Below are 22601 nucleotides of genomic sequence, written 5' to 3'. Positions count from 1 at the left end.
TGTCCTTTCCTTCATCACAACCTGGTGTCAGTAAATTGACTTTGGTGCGAGCAGGTGAGTGGACTCAAGTTCAGTAACATTTTCGGGAATAAGCTTTATAATCACAGAAAAAACAACAGATATATCAATCAAGTTTCATGAAGGACAACAGGTAGAACCTAAGAGGGGAGGTCTTGTGTTTACTGAAGTACCACACACACACACACACACACACACACACATACACACACACTGTCTTTCTAGAACTAGAGTTACAGACATGGCTTTAAGAGGACTAGGACACAAATCCCATTCCTCTCATATTCCAGGAGGCTGGTTTGTTTAAAGGGCATTTGAGGGGAATTATCATAATTTCTTTAATACCACCTGGTCCTGAACTTTCCCACAAGTCTGGTGATGGAGAGATTTCCCAAGGAGTTCTGTTTTAAGTATTTATATCCATCTGACTTCCAGGAAAAAGCCAAGAAATTGACAGAGAAACAGAGGATCCCCTAAAGACACGTAGAGATGTACCAGACTGTAATGCTGCACATTTCTTATGACAACATAATATATTAGATTGGAGTGGGCTTGCCTGGATGAGAATCAGAAATTTGGGGAAACAATGGCTCTGTTAGCATATGCAGCCTGCACCCCACCATGGAGCCTTGTTTTGCTTAGCACACTGTGGATTTAAAGTTATGGCCTGAGTGGCTATTCCCAGCCCTCTTGATTTCTCATGAGCACATATATTCACATGCCCCAGACAAGATCATTTCCAGTTTTCAGCACTTGCAGTTCTGGGAAGAGAGAGCTAAACGATGTGAGAGCACTCCCAGTGGGAGAATACATACAGATAGTTGTTCTAGAAACAATAAAGCTAAAGCAGTAAAGGGAATTGAAGGTTAGGCAAGTTTTAAACCTCAGACATTGTGTTCAGTTAATTATAACAGAAGGGCCTTAGCATGGATTCCAGCTCAAGTCTTAAGTATATAGTGGCTGGATGAGACTCATAGGAGAAAACCATTATTTCTGGGGCTCCTTATGAAAATGATATCCATAAGAAGCTCTTATTTTCTTAGAAAATATTAACACTCAAAAAATTATTGTGGGAACTGGTTAGAGTTGGGAGTTGGCGCTGTAGGCCTGGTAGGGACCGGAGCTGAGATGCAGAAGGGGCTGCTCCGGTGACCGGAGCTACTGCCCGATGTGAACTCGCTGAAGCAGGTGGAAGATCTCAAAGCTTTGGAGAGGAGACTTACTGAATATATTCATTGTTTGCAACCTGCCACTGGACGTTGGAGAAGGTTTCTTATAGTGGTATCTGTCTGTACAGTTACTGGTGCCTGGAACTGGTTAATAGATCCCAAGATACAAAAGGTGTCCTTCTTCACATCCTTATGGAACCATCCATTTCTCACCATTAGCTGTATCACTCTAATAGGCTTATTCTTCACTGGAATACACAAGAAAGTAGTTGCACCATAAATCTGCTCGATGTCAAACTGTGCTAGCAGAGTACAATATGTCTTGTAATGATACAGGAAAACTAATTTTGAAACCTAGGCCTCATGTTCAATGACAATCTACATTCATTGTTTTGGGTCTTAAAACAACCTTTCTTCAAAAAGTGATACAGCAAAAAGCCATAAAGGATTCCTTTTACAGTTGGATATGTGACTGTCATAGCAACAGTGGACAAGAAGTGTGCAATATTTCCCCAGATTATCTTCATGATGATGACTCTCATTATCAGTGCTTTGGTACTTTGATTATCTGTGTTTCTGTATTAGTGTCACTTTAGTACTTCAGATCCTGCAAACATTTTTGCAGATGAAGTATGTATGTAATATGTTACTAAGTTAAACTTAGAAACAGAACTTCATCCAGTTTTTACAATGTATTTTTGCAAACTTCTGTAAATAGCCAATCAATGCCAATGTTAAAGAGGAAATGTTATGTGGACTTGGTTCTCCTGCACCAGTATTTCAGGAACATCTGCTTGCCATCTCCACAGTTCTTTAAAACCGTCTATTACTTATAGCTGTGCCTTTCACTCTTAAACTCCTGTTTTAATCAGAATGCAGGAAAAACATCGGACTGAGCTTTGACTAAGGAAAATTCATCTCCATTATGTTGTAAGAAATTATAGATGTTTTGAGAAACAGTTTTTGTTAAGCCAGATATGAGTTTCAGCCACTGTTGTGCTATTTTCCAGGTTCATTGTTTTCATTTAATGCTAAATATACTTTTTATTTTTTAAATGATTTTAGAAACACTCCAAAGGCTTCTGAGTAGACAAATTAGTTATAAATTATGTATTGTCTGGGAATTTGACATTGTTTTAGATAATTGGATTTTATGCTGTGGTAGACATGCTGTTACACCAGTATTGTGCAGGTGTGGTTGGTCATCCACTCTATCACGGGATCACTAGGGGGCAGTGTCACAAACTAGAGTCTAAAACGGTCACTGTTTAGAGAGTGTTAATGACATACGGTGTATGCATATTAGCCACTTGTACTATAATAACCCTTAAGATTAAAGTATTGGGATTGCTGTAAATATTTTAAAGAACTGGAGGTGCCTTCTTCCTGTTTATTAGAAGATTTTAAAAAGATTTAAATTATTTCATGAGCAATCTTTCTAATTTCATTTAATGTAAAGCTGAAAATTCAAAGACAGGACAAAAAATTTTTAACAAGGCTGCCATTTATCTTAAATGTGTTCATTTTGGTTTTCACATGTATAAAATTGTATTCTTCAAAATGCATCAATAAAACCCTCCGCTCCTACTAAGTCTTAAGAAGGTATTCTTTATATTCTTCTTTATATTTATATTCTTCATTATTTTATTTCCTGTAAATTTTGTAGGTAAATATGTGCATAAAAATAAATACTTTATATATAAAAAAATTATTGTGTATATTCTGGACACTTGGAACACAAAGTGAGTATAGATGCCCCCACCCCAAGCTCCCAGTTTCTGTACAAATTATTCATGGATTTGACAACAGAAACAAAATGAGAGAAATGTTGTAACTAATAAGTCAACTCTTTTCTTAGAGAAGAAAGGCAAAAGAACATCTAAAAGCAAGAAGATATTCTCAAAAATAAATTTTATGCTACTCTGATGCAGGTAGCTAATATTCTCTCCCCCAAGTTTGATGAGATTTTTCAAACTGCCACTTGTCCTTAATGTTATCATTGTTCAGTCACTAAGTCATGTCTGAGTCTTCACAACCCCTGAACTTAGCATGCCAGGCTCCTCTATCCTTCCCTATCTCCTGGAGCTTGCTCAGGCTCATGTGCATTGAGCTGATGATGCCATCCAACCATCTCATGCCCTGCTGTCCCCTTCTCCTTTCGCCATCAATCTTTCCCAGCATCAGGGTCTTTTTGCAATGAGTCGGCTCTTTGCATCAGGTGGCCAAAGTATTGGAGCTTCAGCTTCAGCATCAGTCCTTCCAATGAATATTCAGGACTGATTTCCTTTAGGATTGACTGGTTTGATCTCCTTGTTGTCCAAGGGACTCTGAAGAGTCTTCTCCAGTACCACAATTCAAAAGCATCAATTTGTTGGTGATCAGCCTTCTTTACAGTTCAACTCTCACATCCATACATGACTACTGGAGAAACCACAGCTCTGACTATATGGACCTTTGTGGGCAAAGTGATATTTCTGATTTTTTAATACACTGTCTAGGTTTGTTGTAGCCTTCCTTCCAAGGAGCAAACATCTTTTTTAAACTGAGACTTCTGCTCTTGAAGGTCTGGAGTGCAGATTCACTCACTCTGATTCCCTTCCCAGATGCAGCAGTTTGAAAAGCACCTGCCTCCTATGAAACTGAGATACATTGACTAACTTAAGCACACATGCTGGAGGGACAGAGGTCTGGAAGATCTTCCTCTAGGGAAGGAAGCACAAGCCCCACCCCCACCCCTCGCCCCTCCAATCTCTCTGGCCTAGAACTGCCGAGCATATTTCCATCACTCTCCACCACCCAGCTCACTCTGTGCGCTGCTGTCCACAGTTCCAATCAGGATTTGCCCTGCTTAATCGACTGGCCCACTTGACCCTTTAAAGCAGCTCCTCCTCTGACCACCTGCCCTGCCAGGTGACCTCAGCCAGCACTGGGCACCTTTCCAAGCGGCTCCTGCTCTGGGAGGTAGCCCCGCATACCAGTGCATCTACAGAGGTCACAGCCGGTCTTGTTTGCTGCTTGACTCTATGTGAACACTGGACTTCCCTGATAGATCAGAGGGTAAAGAATCTGCCTGCAATGTGGGAGACCCAGGTTCAATTCCTGAGTCAGGATGATCCCCTGGCAAAGGGAATGGCAACTCACTCCAGTATTCTTGCTGGAGAATCCCACGGCCAGAGGAAACTGATGGGCTACAATCCATGGGGTCTCAAAGAGTTGGACACTGAGCAATGACACTTTCACTTTCACGTGAATATTATCTTTCATTGGCTGATATCTAACAAGTCAAAACCCATGTGTCATATATTTTGGTGGAAGGGTATATCTGGTTCTTGCTACCCACATTAGATGAAGTGGAAGTCCCATGGTTTGTAAAAGTGTAGCTCTATTTCAACTATTCATAGAAGAATAATTTACAGAGTAGCAGAAGCTGTTTGGGGCCATCAGCAATTTGAAATGAGATGTGTTATTTTGCACACATCATCAGTGTATAGTTCTCATCCTATGTCTTTGGGGAACATGTCTCTTCAGGTGAACAGATCATCCAGACAGGTTTGTACGGCTCAAAATTAAGCATCCAATTCATCTTCTGACAGGTCCTTCAATTATTTAACTCATGTCCCATTGGTTTTAATCAGGAGCTGGTATTTTCCATGTCTTACTAATTTCGCTTCACATTCAGATGATTTCTGCCATTTAGGAGCCCATATTTCAAAGAAACCTACACCGCACGGGGATATTTATTACTGCAGCCCACCCATACTCTGTTAGGAGCCACATTTACTTTTATAGAATTCTGTACCTCATTCAAGATGAGAAGATATTCATTTGTTTTGGCTTTCAGCAACCGTCCTCAATTCATCTGCATTTCAGAATGTTTGGCAGATAGTCTTCAAAGACTGTGGTTTAGGGAAGTAGCTGTTTTCCATTTTCACTGCAAATAAAATTACCTCTTTTTTTTTTTTTTCCTTTTCTTTTGGTTTGGTTTCATCAAGGATCATGGATTTCACAAGTGCATGACTATCGTTCACTTGAAAGCCCTGCCTCTATTAATGAAGCTGTAAGTCTTCCATTCACTAAAGTCTGAATCCTCACCTTTCGAAATATGGAGAGCAAGAGAAGGGTGAGGTAGTCACTTAGCTTTCAATTATTTTTAACACTTCCTCTTACATTGATCTCTTTCCCCCATCACTAAAACACTGGCCTAAGCCTTTATCTTTGCAAGCCTGACTACTGAAATTTACTTTTTGTGTATTATTTAAAACCTTCCTTGTTTAACAAGAATGATCATATTGACTTACAATGTGAGATGCAGTTGCAAGGCTACGTAGAGGTTAAATTTTCAGTAAGTCTTATCCTGACCATCATATTTAAAATTGCCATCTATTCACTCCTGAAGGAAATCAACCCTGAATATTCTTTGGAAGGACTGATGCTAAAGCTGAAGCTCCAGTACTTTGGCCACCTGATACAAAAAGCTGACTCATTGGAAAAGACCTTGCTGCTGAGAAAGACTGAAGGCAGGAGGAGAAGGGGGTGACAGAGGATGAGATGGTTGGATGGCATCACTGATTCAATGGACATGATTTTGAGCAAACTCTGGGAGATAGTGAAGGACAGGGAAGCCTGGCATGCTGTAGTCCATGGGGTCGCAAAGAGTTGGACACAACTTGGCGACTGAACAACAACAAATTCACTCATGAAACAATCTAAATTCAACTTATCTTGCTCTAATTGCTCTTATTTTTTTTATAAAGGTTACAGAAAAGCTCTTTTGTATATATAATAAAAATATTATGTATAATAAAAATATATCTTGAGGTCTATAATTAAGTTATATACTAAATACTCTACAACTTCTAATAAATGTTTGATTTCCTTTTTTATTATGTTTATTGTGTATCTCTCTTTCTTAGAGGGTGTGTTTAGAGGAGCAAGGAATCTTTATTCACCTAAAACAGAGCTTGACATTTGGGAGATGTTAACACATATTTGTTGAATTAATAAACAGAGCTACAGGTACTTTTTGAAGTTTCATGTTAGCCCTTTAACTTTTATGAAAGACCTACATTAGTGCCTATTTTCACTAAATAGGAGAATTCTGAAGAGAATTTTTGCTTTGATGATAAAAGGTGAAAAGTGAAAATAGCACCTGTCACTTATTAATACTTTGCTGTGAGCCTTTATGGAGACATCACCCTGAACAGTGAGAGGAACGCCGCCAAGTGACTTCCCAGGAACTGCACTCAGCACCCAGCCACCAGAGCTTTAAACTACTGTCTGTGAGCATCTGCGCTCTATCTTGATTTATCCTGTGTATTTGTTAGCAAGATGTGTCCTACGGTAACTGCTTATTCACTTTATAGCATTTCGGCTTAGGAAAATTTCCATAGGAAAGCTCTATTTCTGATAGAGGGGAAAACTATTAAAAAACAGATAAACCAGGTAATAAAGTAAGAGAAACAAATAATTGAGAAGATGGAACTAATAGCTGTGTTTGCTGAGTTTCTTAGCAGAAATACAGGAATGTGATGAGCCACCAAGCTCACTTTTAATATAGATTAAAAATTATTTTTTACTTAACATTAAACTCAAGAGAATGATTACAACAACTTCCTGCCTTTTCTCTCTACTCTTGAATATTAAGCCTTATTCCTACAGGATTGTTCTCACTAATGTGATGCTCTATTACTGAGCATATTGTCTTCTCCAAAAGCTCAAGGTGTGCCCATGCTTGCTACAGGATAAAACGTAAACTTAGTGAAATTCAAAATCACTGTCAACCTGAGCCTAATTTATCCTATGTTCTTTTTGGTCTTTAAACTTTTCAAACATTAAACTCCAAGGTTATCTACTTACTGGCCAAAATGTTAATTAAAAAAAAAAGACTTTTAAAGAGTACCGTGTATCTCCTCTTCCTCTCTTTTATTTACACAGTTCATGCTGTCTTAGCTCTCTCAGGCTGCCGTAACAAAGTAACCCCCACAGACAGAAGGACTTAAACAACAGACATTTGTTTTCTAGAAGTTCTGGATAATGAATAGAAAGTCCAAGGTTAAGTTCCTGGCATGTTCAGTTTTTGTGAGAGCTCTCTTCCTGACCTGCAGATGGCTGGCTTTTCAGTGTGTCCTCCTAAGAGGGCAAGGCACAGTGAGTGATAGAGAAAGCACTCACTGGTGCTTCTTCCTCCTCTATAATGACACCAGTTTTATTGAATCAGGGTCCCACCTTTATGATCTCACTTAACTACAATCACCTTTGTAAAGACCTAATCTCCAGCATAGTCACACTATGTGGGGTTAAGTCTTCAACTTACAAATTTGGGCGATCAGTCCTATACACCTGTATATTCATTCTGCATTGTCCTTGATTTATCAATTTCCCCCTCTCTGGCAAACTATTCCTCTCCTAAAACACTTTACATATCACTCATCAATTGTTTTCTCCTCCTCTAAGTGCCTATGAAAACAGAGAGAGGCATTCAATTGGAGGTTAATCACAAACTACTGCAGGCTCTTTCTATTGCTGAGTTTGTATATTATTTATCACTTGTGCTGATTAACCTTTTATGTGTTTGTGCCCTTTCTTTGTAACTAAATTGTAAGGTCCTTGGTGTCAGAGACTGTGATGTATCTCTTCACATTCTATAAACACCTAGCATGTGGCCTATATGCCAGTTTTCATGTTTCATAACTATCAATAATTTTCAAGGCATTTGCATGTATTAATACAATAACTAATTTGAGTCTCATTAGATTACCTTGATAGGTAATCCTAATCCCATTTTAAAGATGAAATGAAAACTCAGAGAAGCTATGCAACTTATCCAAAATAACACAAGTTAGCAACAGCACTAAGTCTAGGCTCTAAAGTTGATCCTTGTTTTGATCTTTCTTCAGCCACACTTACTAATTTATGTTTTGTAGAACAAGAGTTTCTTTAGCTGTCCCTCAAACAGCACAACCAAAATAATATAAATAATATGCCCTTTCGGCCACCCAGGGGGATTATCTCTAATAAATAGCAGTTGAACAAATGGTGTGTGGCTGGAGTTATCATCACTTGCCTTTAGATCATGACACTGAGTCATCAGTTGATGCAGTGTTAGTCCTTAAAGCCTCAATGAGATTCGGAGGCACAACAAGAACCTGTGCTTCCCCCGGAGCTGAGGACTCAAGGCCTGCAATGCGCCTCCTCATAAATGACCACTCATCATCTCTGAGGTCTGTATTACTATACTTTCAAAGGCAGGACCTGATCCCAGATTGAATGAACAGTATCCTCCTCGTGTCACTCACTGTGACAATGAGACCCAGGAGGGATGACTGTAGCAAGAGACACCTTCCAGCCTTAGGGGAGAGGCCCTGGCATTCAAGGCATCTGTGGGCCAGAACCCCTGGTTAACAGCCTCCACTGCCTCTCCACTCCTTTGGATTCTTCTCCTCTGGATTTGATCTTTTGAAAAAAACAAAAAACAAAAAAACTAAAAACAAAACTGCCAGATCCATCCCTGGGACTGGCATTTTTATTCATGGCCTAGAATTTGTATTAAAGTAGCACTTTATATAAGTCAAGATACATAAGAGATGATACTTTCTTGAAAAGAGACTGAAGGCTTTGCCTTCAGAGAGAACTGGCTCTGAATCTGAGTCCAGCTCTAATGACTGGTGTGCACGCTTGGGTGCTAAGTCGCTTCAGTCATGTCCAACTCTTTGCAACCCCATGGACTGTTGCCCACCAAGCTCCTCTGTCCATGGGATTCTCCAGGCAAGAATACTGGAATGGGTTGTCATACCCTTTTCCAGGGTATCTTCCCCACCCAGGGATCAAACCTGCATCTCTTAAGTCTCTTGCATTGGTAGGTGAATTCTTTACCACTAGCGTCACTAGTGTAAAATTTGGCCACTTAATTTCTTTGGGTTCATTTATAAAATGCAGATAATCTTTGCCTTATATGATTGAAAGAGATTGAGAGGTAATGTCCATTAATAGTCTAGAATATTGCAAAGCCGGGAGGTCAGTGATACAGAACTGCTACTGAGAGAGAGCTTGGGAAATTCTTTCTCCAACTTGGAGCCACCTTGGATGGTAATGAGAAATGTTGCAGACTCATGGCTACCAGGACTGAAATATTAGGTCAAACTTAATAACTTATCTCATATAATATAGACCCCTTTCAGGGATCACTACCTTGATTGAAAACAAAGGGAGAGGAGAGTGTCAGAGGATGAGATGGTTGGATAGCATCACCAATTCAATGGATGTTAACTTGGACAAATTCTGGGAGATAGTGAGGGACAGGGAGGCCTGGTATACTGCAGTCCATGGGGTCACAAAGAGTTGGACACAACTTATGACTTAACAACATAATACAGAAAAATGCCTCTCGGGGTGTAGTTTGGTCTGAATTGGGGGCATGTAGCACATTTGTGACCCCAGGAGTTACCTGCTCATCTAAGATAGACCATCCCACCAGTTCTCAGGATGAGAGAGCACATATAAAGTCAGTCCCAGTTTAATTTTAGATGGTCAACTTTCACCGCCCCAGATTGGAAACCTTTTCTTCATTTTTTCAAGAGTTGTGCAAAGAGAGAACAAGCAGCATATGTCTTGATTTTCCTTTAATTTTCCTTCAGCTACAAGTGTTAACCCAGAAAGCACAGAGGGTGTAAGGGATGTCACAATTTGTATGTAGGTGGCACAGAGTCATCAGACTCCCCTCCCAACCCTAGTACTTCCAATGTTCCCATCTGGAGGGTCAAGGGAACCAGTACCTCCATGCATCTACTCTCCAGACAAAACGTGAGAGGTGAGCTGAAGGCAGTTCATGGCACCCAGCGAGATCTATTAATGCATCTCTTCCCAACTGTGTGCTCAGTGATGACTCACTGATGCTTGGAATCAGCCATAGTGAGAGGACCCTACATTACAGGCATAAACTATAAATTGAGGCCTTTTATTAGAGGAGACTAGGTTGATCAATGGGCTTTGCTGGTGGCTCAGATGGTAAAGAATCTGACCGCAATGCAGGAGACCTAGATTTGATCCTTGGGTCGGGAAGATTCCTCTGGAGGAGGGAATGGCAACCTACTCCAGTATTCTTGCCTGGAGAATCCCATGGTCAGAGGAGCCTGGCGGGCTACAGTCCATGGGGTCACAAAGAGTCAGACAAGATTGAGCAACTAAACAGCACACACAGCTTGATTAATATTAACTTCTACACCACTGACTCTGACCTTCAGCAGCCTAAGGGTCTTTAACAAATGCAGAATCTCAAATGCAGACGGGATATGGTTGAACTTTGATATCTCTTAGAGGAGGAAGAATTAGTATAATATTTCACACCCTGCAAAGTTAGAGCTTTTGGATTATTGGAAGTGTATTTACTTAATGGCTCTAAAAAAAGAAAGGTTAGCCCTTCAAATCAATGTTGCTGACAGATGACTGAAATAATAAACACAAACCTTGCAAAGGCTCAGCCCAGGGAGGCCCACATGTCACTCCAAACCTCTTTGGTCTGGCTATCAGGCTGGAAATCTCAGACAGGGGCTGGCAGTGGATATTTCCACTGTTTCTGGGGTTTGGCTCAGTCAGGGATGCCACAATCTCAGTTCACTTTCTTCTGTGGTGTTGCTTGACTTCCGATTCCATAAGAACCATGTAGTCAAAGGAAAGGCAAACAAAACAAAGAGCATGAAAAGGAAAACAGGAAGGGAATTTGATGAACAACCCTCAGTGAGGATCTGGTTGGTTTGATTTTCATGGCATGTATGGTCATGTATTTCAGACCAACTCAAGCTCCCTTCCCCCTAACGCCGTTCCTTGTCATCCCCTCACACTCCGCTCATTAAGATTTCAATGAAGAGATGCAGAGCCGATGCCATAAATGTGTTTTGACTTCTGCCAGCTCATACGAGGAACCCTGGTAGGTAACAGTGAACCTGTCTTTGGAACCAACCAACTTGGCAGATGAAGACTTTCAACTTGGAGTGAAAGCAAATTTGGTGTCTTTCCCATGTATCTGTGATCAGAACACCCAAGGCTTTTTTTTTTTTTTTTCCTACCTAAAGATGACCTATTCTGTTGAGATGCAATTTCAGAAAATAATCAAGGGGCAACCCTACAAGCTCCTTCTGCTTTTGCCAAAGATGCTCACTCCAGAGTAGAGTACAGACAACCCAGCAGACCGGTGGGCATCCACTCAGGAAGTCATCCCCTCTCTCCCCCTCTCTCCTAATGTAGCACTAACATCTACATGGAAACAGAAACTCTTAAGTATTTTACCACAGTTTTCAAGAAAAAAAAAAAAAAAAGAGGTGTGACTGGATAGAGGCAGGCAGACTGTCAGGGAATGAGGTACCAAGTTGGGAGGTATGCCAGGATTAGCCATCATCTCTTTCTCTAGGCTGATCAAAGCTCAAAGCTGCCTGGCCCTGGCTGCACATAGGAAATTCTCTGCTTTCACTGTGAGGCAAAGAGTTTGGTCTCCTGGCCTCCAAGGAGGTCACCAACCATGTCGTCCATCCATGACCTGCCTTTGAATACCAACTTCTGCCAGCCTGGAATGGTATGTTTATTCAAAGTCTGTCCAAAAGTCTAAAACTGGAGAGGACCAGGAAATTTCTAAAGACCAGAGAACAACTGTAAATATTTACTTTGAATTCCATACTGCCCAGTCTCATCCAACAGAGGAAAAAGTAAAGAGTAGGCCTTTCCCAGTGGGGACAGGAAAACCGGGGTCACATGATGGTCTGCCATACATCTAATCACTTACTCATTGTAGTCAAGCTGAAGCCATTCCATGTGCTCATGAAGAGGAGACAATGTAATAACCACATCCTCGGTTTCACACATCAGACAACGGGGGTTCAAATCCTTGGCTCCACCACTCCTTGGCTTGAGCGACTACTCAGAGTGTTAACTCTCAAATCCCTCATCCACCAAGTGATGAAGATATTAACTGATTGATTTGCTCGGGGGCTTTCCATGTGGCGGTAGTAGTAAAGAACCTGCCTGCCTATGCCAATGCAGGAGATGTAAGAGACACAGGATCAATCCCTGGGTTGGGAAGATCCCCTGGAGAAGGAAATGGCAACTCATTCCAGTATTCTTGCCTGCAGAATCCTATGGACAGAGAAGTCTGGTGGGCTACAGTCTGTAGAGTCACAAAGTATCAGACATGACTGAAGCAGCTTAGCACACACGTGACACTTGGCCCAAACTTTGTCTCACAGTAAATACTAAATATGAATAGGTATTCCTATTACTGAACATATTAAAAAAAAATTAGGCCTCTCCCAGCATATGTTATAAAACAAAATGCTTCCAGGCGACAGTGTTTATAGTCAGCGGAAGCCCAGGGTTCAGCGAGCCAGGTTGGACTCATCTGCTTAAGACCATTTGAGCAGTTTTCTCAGCATCACTGCTGGCTTATCTTCTTGCTATGGCAATCGAGGTCTCTCTCCATCAATAAACAGTGATATCCCTTGTGCTAATCTGGCTCTTTGGTTTAACGCTGTTGGTTTTGAACTAATAACCAGGGTATTAATATGATTATTAATATTCTTTCATCTGCTCTTGTCATCGGTCCTTTCAACATAAACAGTCTGGGTATGTATGGAGCTTCGCTGATAGATTTCAAGTTGGGATGATGCATGAGGTGACCTCCTTTCCAGGGTGGTGATACTCTTTCTGATTGTTTCCCCAAGGAAGAGTCAAGCTTAGGAAAATCCACTAGTCAAGCTAGGATTCTCCAGCTGCCTGTGCTTAGCTAACCTTAATGCTTATATAACAGTGATCACCAGCACTGCATGTGAATAATGTCTAATGTGTGACTTTATCATCAAGTGAGCTGTGACATCCGGACTTCCTTGGTGGCTCAGATGGTAAAAAAATCTGTCTGCAATGCAGGAGACACAGGTTTGATCCCTGGGTTGGGAAGATCCCTGAAAGGAGGGCATAGCAACCCACTTCAGTATTCTTGCCTGGAGAATCCCATTGACAGAGGAGCCTGACAGGCTACGGTGCATGGGGTTATAAAGAGTCAGAGACCACTGAAGCAACTTAGCACGTGCGCGTGCACACACACACGCACGTGTGCACACACACACGCACGCGCGCACACACACACACACAGAGGTCAGCAGGAGCTCTGCACACAGTCATGAACCCAAACACCTTTAACTCTGCTGTCTTAATTTATAACATCCAGAATCACTGACGCAGAAAAAAGAGAGAGTGGAGAACTCACACCTCTACTAAATGCCTTGGGCTGGAAATGCTACACAACACTTCCAGGGCTGGTCCATTGGTCAGAATTAGTCACACGAACCTTCCTAAATGAAAGGCAAAAATCTTTCCACACACCCAGGAAGAAGAGCAGAGCAGTAGATCAGGTGAGTAGTACTCACTTCTATCACAGATCCAAAGAAAGACATTTCACAGCAAATTTGAACAGTAAATATAAAAGATGCTAAAACCTGGCTCATAATATACTTCAGATACACATATATTTGATTTCTACAGTGAAACATTTCCATAGCTCCATTTCAGCCCCTAATATGATCCTGACTATGTGCTCTAAGGCATTTTTCCTGTACATGCTCATGATCTTTGCCTAAAAAGTTTTGCAAAATAGGATCATAAAATTTCCACAAGCACAGTAGTTCCTCTTTCACTCAGGACCCAGGTGGTAAACTTTAGGCCAGTCATGCAGTCAAATGCCTGTGGTTTGTGAAGAGCCCTCAAGCACAGCTGCAATGCTCGGTGCTGGGAAATTGCAGGCCCGCTGGGACAGCTGCAAGCTCTTTCAGAGCTTCCATTTTAAGCCATCAGTTGGCCACTTCCCTGGAGAAGCCATGTATGTTGCGGAGTCATTCACTCCCCTTGCCATGGTGAGGCAGTTTTGGAGAGAAAATTTCTATGTATCGGCTGAATTTTTCAGATACTGGGCTGTATTACTACTGTCATTTTGCGTGGAACCCTTGAGGATCTTCAGACACATTTTTAACAATTAAAATAGTGAGAAGAGTCATCAAATCATAGCTTCTGCCCAAATCCAAATCCGCTTAGGATGGCTTTGTGGAGATCAGTCCTACAAACATCAAAGACTCAAAAGAGACAAGAAGCCATCGTAGACATTTTTTAAAAACAAACAAAAAATAGTGGTCAGAGAGCCAAAGGCAAAAACCAACAAATATTTGGAGAATAGGCAAGCCAGCATTTACAGCCAGGAAACAGCTCTCTCCCTGGGACCCAGGAAAATGACTGAGGCTCTGCCCTCTCCCCCACCCCCCACCCCCAAGGAGTGCCTTCTAAGACTCTGGCTTCAGCAGCTGGTGAAGATGGTTATTTTCTTTGTAATCAATTAAAAACTTATGTTTGATTACTTTGAAGAAAAAAAGGAAGATAAGAATGTTGTCGCAGGACAAATTCTTAAGTCTTTTCCTAAGACAACTAAGAGCTTTAGTTGTCTCTTCATCACTGTTAATCAAAGAAGAAGGCATTTTCAAGATAGATGCTTCCACACTCTGACTTTTAGTCAGATTGGTAATGCCTTAGTTTTTCTTTCTAAATAAGGGAAACTATGTTTCTTCCCCTCCTCCCACTCCCATATAGTTGCTTTTTATTCCAGCTATGCACAGGAAGTTTCTAGAGTCTCATTAAACTAGACCACTAAAGGCTGTTCCACAAATGAGCCCATGCCTGTCTCTCCCCTGAAATCCAGCTGTGCTTAGAGGAACCGGGGACCTTGAAGTGCATTGCTTTTGACTTTCTGCTTCTTAGAAACTGTGTGTGGGCCACCCACTCTGTCCAGTGGGTGGACATACAATCTTTATTCCTGGAATCACTTTGTCAGTCCCTGAGTGTGAGAGTATGTGCTCCTGAGGCGTCTGTCCTGCTCTCACTGCACAAGTTCTCACTGGGTGATGCCGTCTACTGCACCAACCTCCATAATCTCTGGTTGGTTGTCTTTATGTGGGTGATTCTCCAAGTCTTGGTTATGTTCCCAGTCTAAGTTCTACATGTTCCCAACTGAACTCAGTATCTTTCGTTCATTCTAAACGTATTTCTAGAAGCCCTTTTTGTGTAGGGTTTTCAAGCCTACTCCACCAATAACTCTGGAGTCATGTTAAGAAACACAAAAGAGAGAAAGTAAGGAATGATAGCCAGGATGACTGCCAAGAGATTCAGACTTCATGTGTGATAGTTGAAAGAGGAGATAGGAAAGTAATCTGGGGAAATTTCCCATTTGAGGTTCTAGTTGTTTACTGGCCTTAGCCTCTGAAAATGATTACTGGAGTAGACAAAGAAGAGAGAGCAGAGGTTTGTGTGTGTGTATGTGTGTATGTGAGTATGTGACCTGACCAGTTGGCATTAATGAAGATTCTGTCCTTTCAAAAGTGAGCATATACCTAGTCTGGCTCCTCTGAGCCCTCCTCTTTTTTTTTTTTAACATTTATTTTTTTCATTTTTTACTATTTATTTGGCTGCATTGCATCTCAGTTGCAGCACATAAGATCTTCCTTGTGGCAAGCAGGATTTCTCACTGTGGCACACATGGGTTCTTCATTGCAACTCATGGGCTTCTCTCTAGTTGCGGCGCGCAGGCTCAGTTGCCCCATGGCATGTGGGATCTTAGTTCCTTGATCAGGGATCGAACCCGTGACCCCTGCATTGGAAGGCAGATTCTTAACCACTGGACCACCAAGGAAGTCTCTGAGCCCTCTTCTTGACCAGCCTCAACCTTGGCCAATAAAAACTAGAGACTCTCAGTAGGTATGATTTTATCCACCTAATCCTACCCCCCATTAAAAGGCTTGAACAAATACAAACATAGTTTCTAAGTCAAGACTTCAGAGGATAATTCCACACCCCCTATATGTTCCTGTCTGGGAAAGCACAAGCTGACAAAAGAATCTACTCTTTGTCCCAGCTGACCTGAAGATAGAGTGCCTGTCACTCAGTCTCTGAGGGAAGATGGAAGTCAAACTTCCATGAGTACCAGTTAGCAAAATCAGATGGTTTCACATGGATCAACTCCCCTTACTGCTTTTAATAAATTTCCATTTGCCTGACTCCGGCTCAAGTCCTGGACATCCCTCCTCCCTCCTCCCTCACTCCCTTTAAAACATCCAGTTACTTCATACAAATCGAAGTTGAGTTCAGTTCATGTTAAACCCTCTTCTCTATTGAAGTAATTTATCATGGAATAAAATCTGTCCTTGCCACTTTAATTCATGTCTAGTGGTAGCATTTTCAGGAATATATACTCTGATGGCCTGGTGGATCTGATTTCTGAGTTTGACATGGCACTTAGTAGGGTGGCTGTCTCTAGGAAAAGGTCAGAAGACACGAGTTGGACAAAAATTGACCAAGTGATGGCTGGAGGGAAGTCTGGCTCAGATGAAGGCACTGGGGTGATGTACTTTAAAGAAAGTCAGTTCTCAACAGGGAGAACATTTGTATTCTCAGAACTTTTTTCAAGATATTCTTCATGGTGAGGACTTTTAAATAAAGGAGTGGTGTGGTCCCACAAACTTACTCCCATGCCTTCTCTCTTTTCTGTTCAAAAATAAACTGGTTTATAAGCCTTTAATTTGTTTCTGCCCCTCACCCCCCCAAAAAAAAAAACTTTTATGAAAATTAGTCTCATGCATTTCTATGCACACAAAAGTGTTACTATAAGAAGGTTTATTATATTATTTCATTTAGGACTCTGACTTCATTCATACAATCAGAATTTCTTTGTTTATTCTTTAGTCATGTTCTGGCCTTTAATGTTTGTTTCTTTGACAGTTGTATACGCAGTTTTATAATTTAACTGTATGCCTTAAAGGTCCATAAAGTAAACTTAGATTACAACAAGTCAGATAAAACAGACGATAAGCTAAATAAAATGTACTTAGTTCCATTCACTTAGTAGCATCAATGCATAACACATTCCAAAAGCGGGCATATATCAAATTTAAAATGGATAATCTTAATTGGGTTCAATGATTGGATAAATGGTCAAACAATTTTCATTGCATATGCTTTGGGCCATGCATTTCATTCCTTATTGATTTACTTTATGGAATTAAGATATCAATTATTTGTTTTGGTAGGAAGAGGGAGGATAATCAGAGGAAGGGGCAGTGGTGGTGAACACACCTCTTGCTGCTTCACAAAAACACATATGGTGGGTGATGACACGATAGCTAACTCCCGTAGAGACCTAAATGGCTTATCTTGGCACATGTGGATAAGTATGTTTATTAATCTAAAAAATGAGAAAACATTATAAAAATATAAGAAGTAGAAAACCCTAGACAAGTTAAAATACAGAAAAATCTTAAGCAAAGTCATTTGAATCAGGCAATATTTAATGTATCAAATAGTAATCTTAATAACTAGGTATAAAGAAATCTAAACCCAGGACACTAACCATGTCAAAAGGCAGCAGGCAGCCTGACCACCCCAGAATCCTTTGCCAGGGTTAGTGTTTTGTTGATTACATCCTTAGGCACCCCCTGGTTACAAGAGTACTTGTTTATTATTGATATTATAAAAATAATCATTCTCTAAATGATTACACATAGTAAATAAAATTAGAACTATACATAAGGATTTGATTAATTGCCATTTCTTTAAGGACCACTTGTAACTTCTTCTGCCTGCTTCACAGACCTGTAGGAGAGAAAGAAGACAAAAGAAGATGCACTTAATGATATGTCTATAGCACAACATGTGAAAAAGAAAGATTGGGATTTTCATGCTTTCCTCTACTCCATCTGAACTTTGACAGTGGCACTGACCTTAGAGTATTACCTCTAGTAACCATATTTAACTGTCATTATGTCCATTTCTGGTACCTGTATACAACATCTTTGTATATAAAATATGCAAAAAAACTTGGACTGGTAAAATAGATGGATTTCCCTCCTAATAGTGCAGTGAGAAATACCTGCGAGATATGTACACAATTACTCTCCTTGAAGGAATTCTGAGACTGAATGTAGAAAACTAGAGCAGCATAAAGCAAGTCAGCCTGTTCCACTTTGGCACTGAAACTATCTGTCCACACTTCTTGATTGAATGAACTGCTTTTTTCCCCAGAAAAATACGACTAGAATGTCAAGGGAATATGTCCATGCTTCAAGAATATTTTATATGTTTTTTAATGCTTTTTACCCGAGTTATATTTAATATTCACTGATTAGATCATAAACACATTGAAAGAAGAATATTAATCTCTGAATGACTCCTAGGACTTGAAAGAATCCTTTGTGTGTGGTGTTTGATTAGTAAGTAGTTGTTTGATGGAAGAGAAAGGAGGAAGGGAGGAAGAGAGGTAAGGAAGAAGGGAGTTGGGTTATCTGTGTGCATACTTCTCCTTTATCTAGAATATTCCACTTATCCCAACTAACCTTGCCAACTCCTTTATCTCACTCTCTCCTTTAGGGCTTTTTTTTTTCTTTTTGATGAGGACCATTTTTAAAGACCTTATTTAATTTGATACAATATTGTTTCTGTTTCTAGATTTTGGTTTTCTGGCCACGAGGCATGCGGGATCTTAGCTCCCGGATCAGGGATTGAACCAGCACCCCCTGAACTGGAAGGCAGTGGACCATCAGGGAAGTCCCACCCTTCAGGTCTTAAAGACCATTTTCTCAGGGCTCCTGACCACTAGTCAAGCTAGCTTTCTCCAGCTGCATGCACTTACCTAATCCCAATGCTTACATAACAGTAATCATCAGAATTGCATGTGAATAATAATATAATGTGTGACTTTAAAGTAAGTTGTGACACTGGGGATTCTCTGGTGGCTCAGATGATAAAGAATCTGCCTGCAATGCAGGAGACACAGGTTCAATCCCTGGGCTGGGAAGATCTTCACATCCCTGCAATGGTAGAGTTATTACATAGAAGGGAGATACACTTTTTGATTGTGAAATGAAAAGACTGAACCAGAAAGAAGGCAGCTACAAGGATTCAGATTTTGGGACAAAATAGGATAGTGGTTTCTTTTAAAGTAGGTTTTAAATATTTTTAACAACATAAGAAATTCATGTTTGTTGTGTGTGGTCACCATGCTGTACATGATGTCCCCAAGATTTACTTTATAACTGGAAGTCTGTACTTTTCAACCACCTTCATCCATTTTACCCACTCTCTGCCTCTGGCAACCACCAATTTGTTCTCTGTATCTATGAGCTTGGTGTTTCATTTTGTTTAGATTCCACGTATAGATGAGGTGATGTGGTTTTTGTTTTTCTGTGTCTGAATAATTTAACTTAACATAATGGCTTCAAGTTCTGTCCATGTTGTTGCAAATGGCAAGATTTCATTATTTTTTATGGCCAAATAATATTCCAGTGTGTGTGTGTGTGTGTGTGTGTGTCTATAGATATAGATATAGATAGACTTCTCTGTAGCTCAGATGGTAAGGAAATCTGCCTACGATTCAGGAGACCTGGGCTTGATTCCTGGGTTGGGAAGATTCTCTGGAGAAGGAAATGGAAACCCTCTCCAATATTCTTGCCTGGAGAATCCCATGGACAGAGGAGCCTAGCAGGTTACAGTCCATGGGGTCACAAAGAGCCAGACATGACTGAGCAACTAACACTATACACACACACACACACATTTTATTAATCTATTCATCTGTTAATAGATACTTAGGTTTTTCTCTATATCTTGGTTACTGTAAATAATGTTGCAATGAACATAGGGGTGCAGATAGTTTTTCAAGATCCTTTTAAACTATCCAGACAATATTTTGTAGATATAAATACAGCTGACCCTTGAAAAACATAGGTGTGAACTGTGCAGGTCTACTTATATGCATATTTTTTCTGATAAATATGTACTACAGTATTACACAATCCAAGATACTGAATCCACAGATGTGAAATCACAGATGCGGAGGACTGACTGTCAAGTTATATGTGGACTTTCAACTATGTGAAGAATCAGTGCACTAACACCCACACTGTTCAAGGACCAACTGCATATGATTGTGAGTCTATGCATTATACATAACAAAAAATGAATCATATCTAGTATACTGTCCTATGACTCAATTTTTTATAAAACAATATTGTAAAAATGTTTACACATCAGAATATATATAGCTATGACTAGATAGAACCAGTTAATATCAGTAAAATCTAGGTATGTATTGAGTTAACACATCTCATTCTTCATAACAGATGCACAGTATCCCATTATACAGATTGCTGTAATTTTTAAAATCACTCTTCCTTTCTTGGTCATTAGACTGTTCCCATTTTTTATCTTTTCCATGTTTTATCATAAAACAGTTTCCAAGTTTTATCATAAAGCATGTGTAATGAACATAATATTTTGCCAACTACACAATGGTACAATGCAGAAATTATTTCTTCAGGGGATTTTTTAATACACAAGGACTGGGTCACTGAGCAACTAGAGCAGAGCATAGGAGTTGCTATACCATTACATAGAAGCTGGTTAGCCATTTGGTAGGGGTATTTCAAAGAAGGGGTGAGCGTGGAACAGGAAGAGAAGTAGATCTTTCTCAGATTCTTTCTCATTTTGATATTTTATGATTCTATTAGTGCTAAGGACATACCCAATGCTTTACTCCTCCTGGTAACATCCTTGAGAGAAGATACTGAGAATTTTTCATCTATATACATCCAGTTCATAGAGTAACCTCATGTCCCAGGATATGAAATTGTTTTGAGATGCTACGTCTCTAAGATATCTTTTGTAGTATCTTAGGGTTAGGGTTAGCACAAAGAGGGTAGATATTTGCATCTCACGTATATCTAAAAGTGATCTTCCTGCCATGGACAAGAGATTTAAAATTCTCACCCGACTTCCTCCACACAGGAGAATACAGACTCAATGAGGAGCCTGAGATCCACAGAACGTCACAAAAAGAAAGAGAAAACATCATGGAGGAGGAAAATCTTTTTCTCAGTATAGGTCATGAAGAGTATGTATTTTTTAAAAACCTAGATTTGAGCCATTTTAAGGGGTGCTCATCATTACCAGACATGGACATTAAGTGCCCTGAGCAAACATACCGGAGTAGACCAGTGCAGGACAAGATGAGCACGGAACGCAAAGAAGAAGATCCGCAGAACCTGCACAGTGAAAGAAAAAGAGGTAATGTCCTGGACCAGGAAAAAAAAAAGTCAATGAAACACAATTCCCTTGCGGTTTGATCAATTTCTTATGAGGATTAACTGAAATCAATATCAAAACTACACTCAGAGTATATAGTGATGGCAATCATACATAATTTAACTATTTACATGTGTTGGTTCTCATTTCATAAGCCATTTTCAATTTAAACTTTTTCTGATTTTAAATAAAAACTAGGGCAAAAGGCCCCTCAAGATAAGTGCTATGAACATATACGTGGATTGCAAGAAGATCCTGTCTAATCATAGTCATGATTCTTACATCCAGCATGGGCTCGGCAGCAAAGGCATGCTTTACAGACTACTACTACCCTAACACAGTATGTTCAGGTCTGGATATATACATGTCACATATTATGATGCTATAGAATTTGTAATTTAACATAATCATCACAAAATTATTATAAGGTTTACATAAAACAGTATGTATTTACATATATATACTCTATTTGTAATGCCTGGCACATAACATTTGTTGTTGTTGCTGTCCAGTCACTAAGTCGTCTCTTAGTGACACCATGGACTGCAGCATGCCAGGCTTCCCTCTCCTTTACTGTCTTCCTGAGTTTGCTCAAATTCATGTCCATTGAGATAGTGATGCTATCTAATCATCTCATCCTCAGCCGCCTCCTTCTCCTTTTGCCGTTAATCTTTCCTTGCGTCAAGATCTTTTCCAATTAGTTGGCTCTTTGCATCAGGTGGTCAAAATACTGGAACTTCAGTTATAGCATCAGTCCTCCCAAAGAATATTCGGGGTTGATTTCCTTTAGGACTGACTGATTTGATCTTGCAATCCAAGGGACTCTCAAGAGTCTTCTCAAGCACCACAATTCGAAAGCAGCAATTCTTTGGTGCTCAGTTGTCTTGAGATATCGGTTTGATCCCTGGGCCAGGAAAATCCCCTGGAGAAGGGCATGGCAACCCACTCCAGGATTCTTGCCTGGAGAATCCCATGGACAGAGAAGCCTGGCAGGCTACAGTCCATGGGGTTGCAAAGAGTCAGACACAACTGAAGCAGCTTAGCATGGACGCACAGCTGTCTTTATGGTCTAACTCTCACATCCGTACACGACTACTGGAAAAATCATACTATACGGACTATTTGGACTATACAGACCTTTGTCCACAAAGTGATATAATGTTATACACATAATATATGCTAAACGTGATTGCTCTGAATGCATCCTTGAGGCAGAAAAGCAGAACAAGGGGACATGAGTATTCTACTTAAAAAGAGCAGGGA

The 22601-nt window shown here is 40.3% G+C and overlaps 1 protein-coding gene and 1 pseudogene across 1 annotated transcript in view; one reads left to right on the top strand and one right to left on the bottom strand.

Annotated features, from left to right (window-relative positions):
• The first annotated feature begins 507 nt into the window (after positions 1 to 507).
• LOC133042203 (nuclear envelope phosphatase-regulatory subunit 1-like) lies at positions 508 to 1667 on the top strand (annotated as a pseudogene).
• A 15936-nt stretch (positions 1668 to 17603) lies between these two features.
• Positions 17604 to 22601, bottom strand: part of C21H8orf34 (chromosome 21 C8orf34 homolog) — a 357039-nt gene continuing 352041 nt past the window's right edge. Inside the window, exons 13-14 of the mRNA XM_061123439.1 lie at positions 21239 to 21298; positions 17604 to 17852 (exon numbers count right to left, since the gene is read on the bottom strand). Coding sequence (XP_060979422.1) covers positions 17845 to 17852; positions 21239 to 21298 — 68 coding nt within the window. The 3' untranslated portion in view covers positions 17604 to 17844. The remainder of the gene's footprint in view (positions 17853 to 21238; positions 21299 to 22601) is intronic.

This window comes from Dama dama, chromosome 21 (assembly GCF_033118175.1).
Source record: "Dama dama isolate Ldn47 chromosome 21, ASM3311817v1, whole genome shotgun sequence".
Lineage (NCBI taxonomy): Eukaryota > Metazoa > Chordata > Mammalia > Artiodactyla > Cervidae > Dama > Dama dama.
This window is presented reverse-complemented; position numbering and strand designations above follow the sequence as displayed.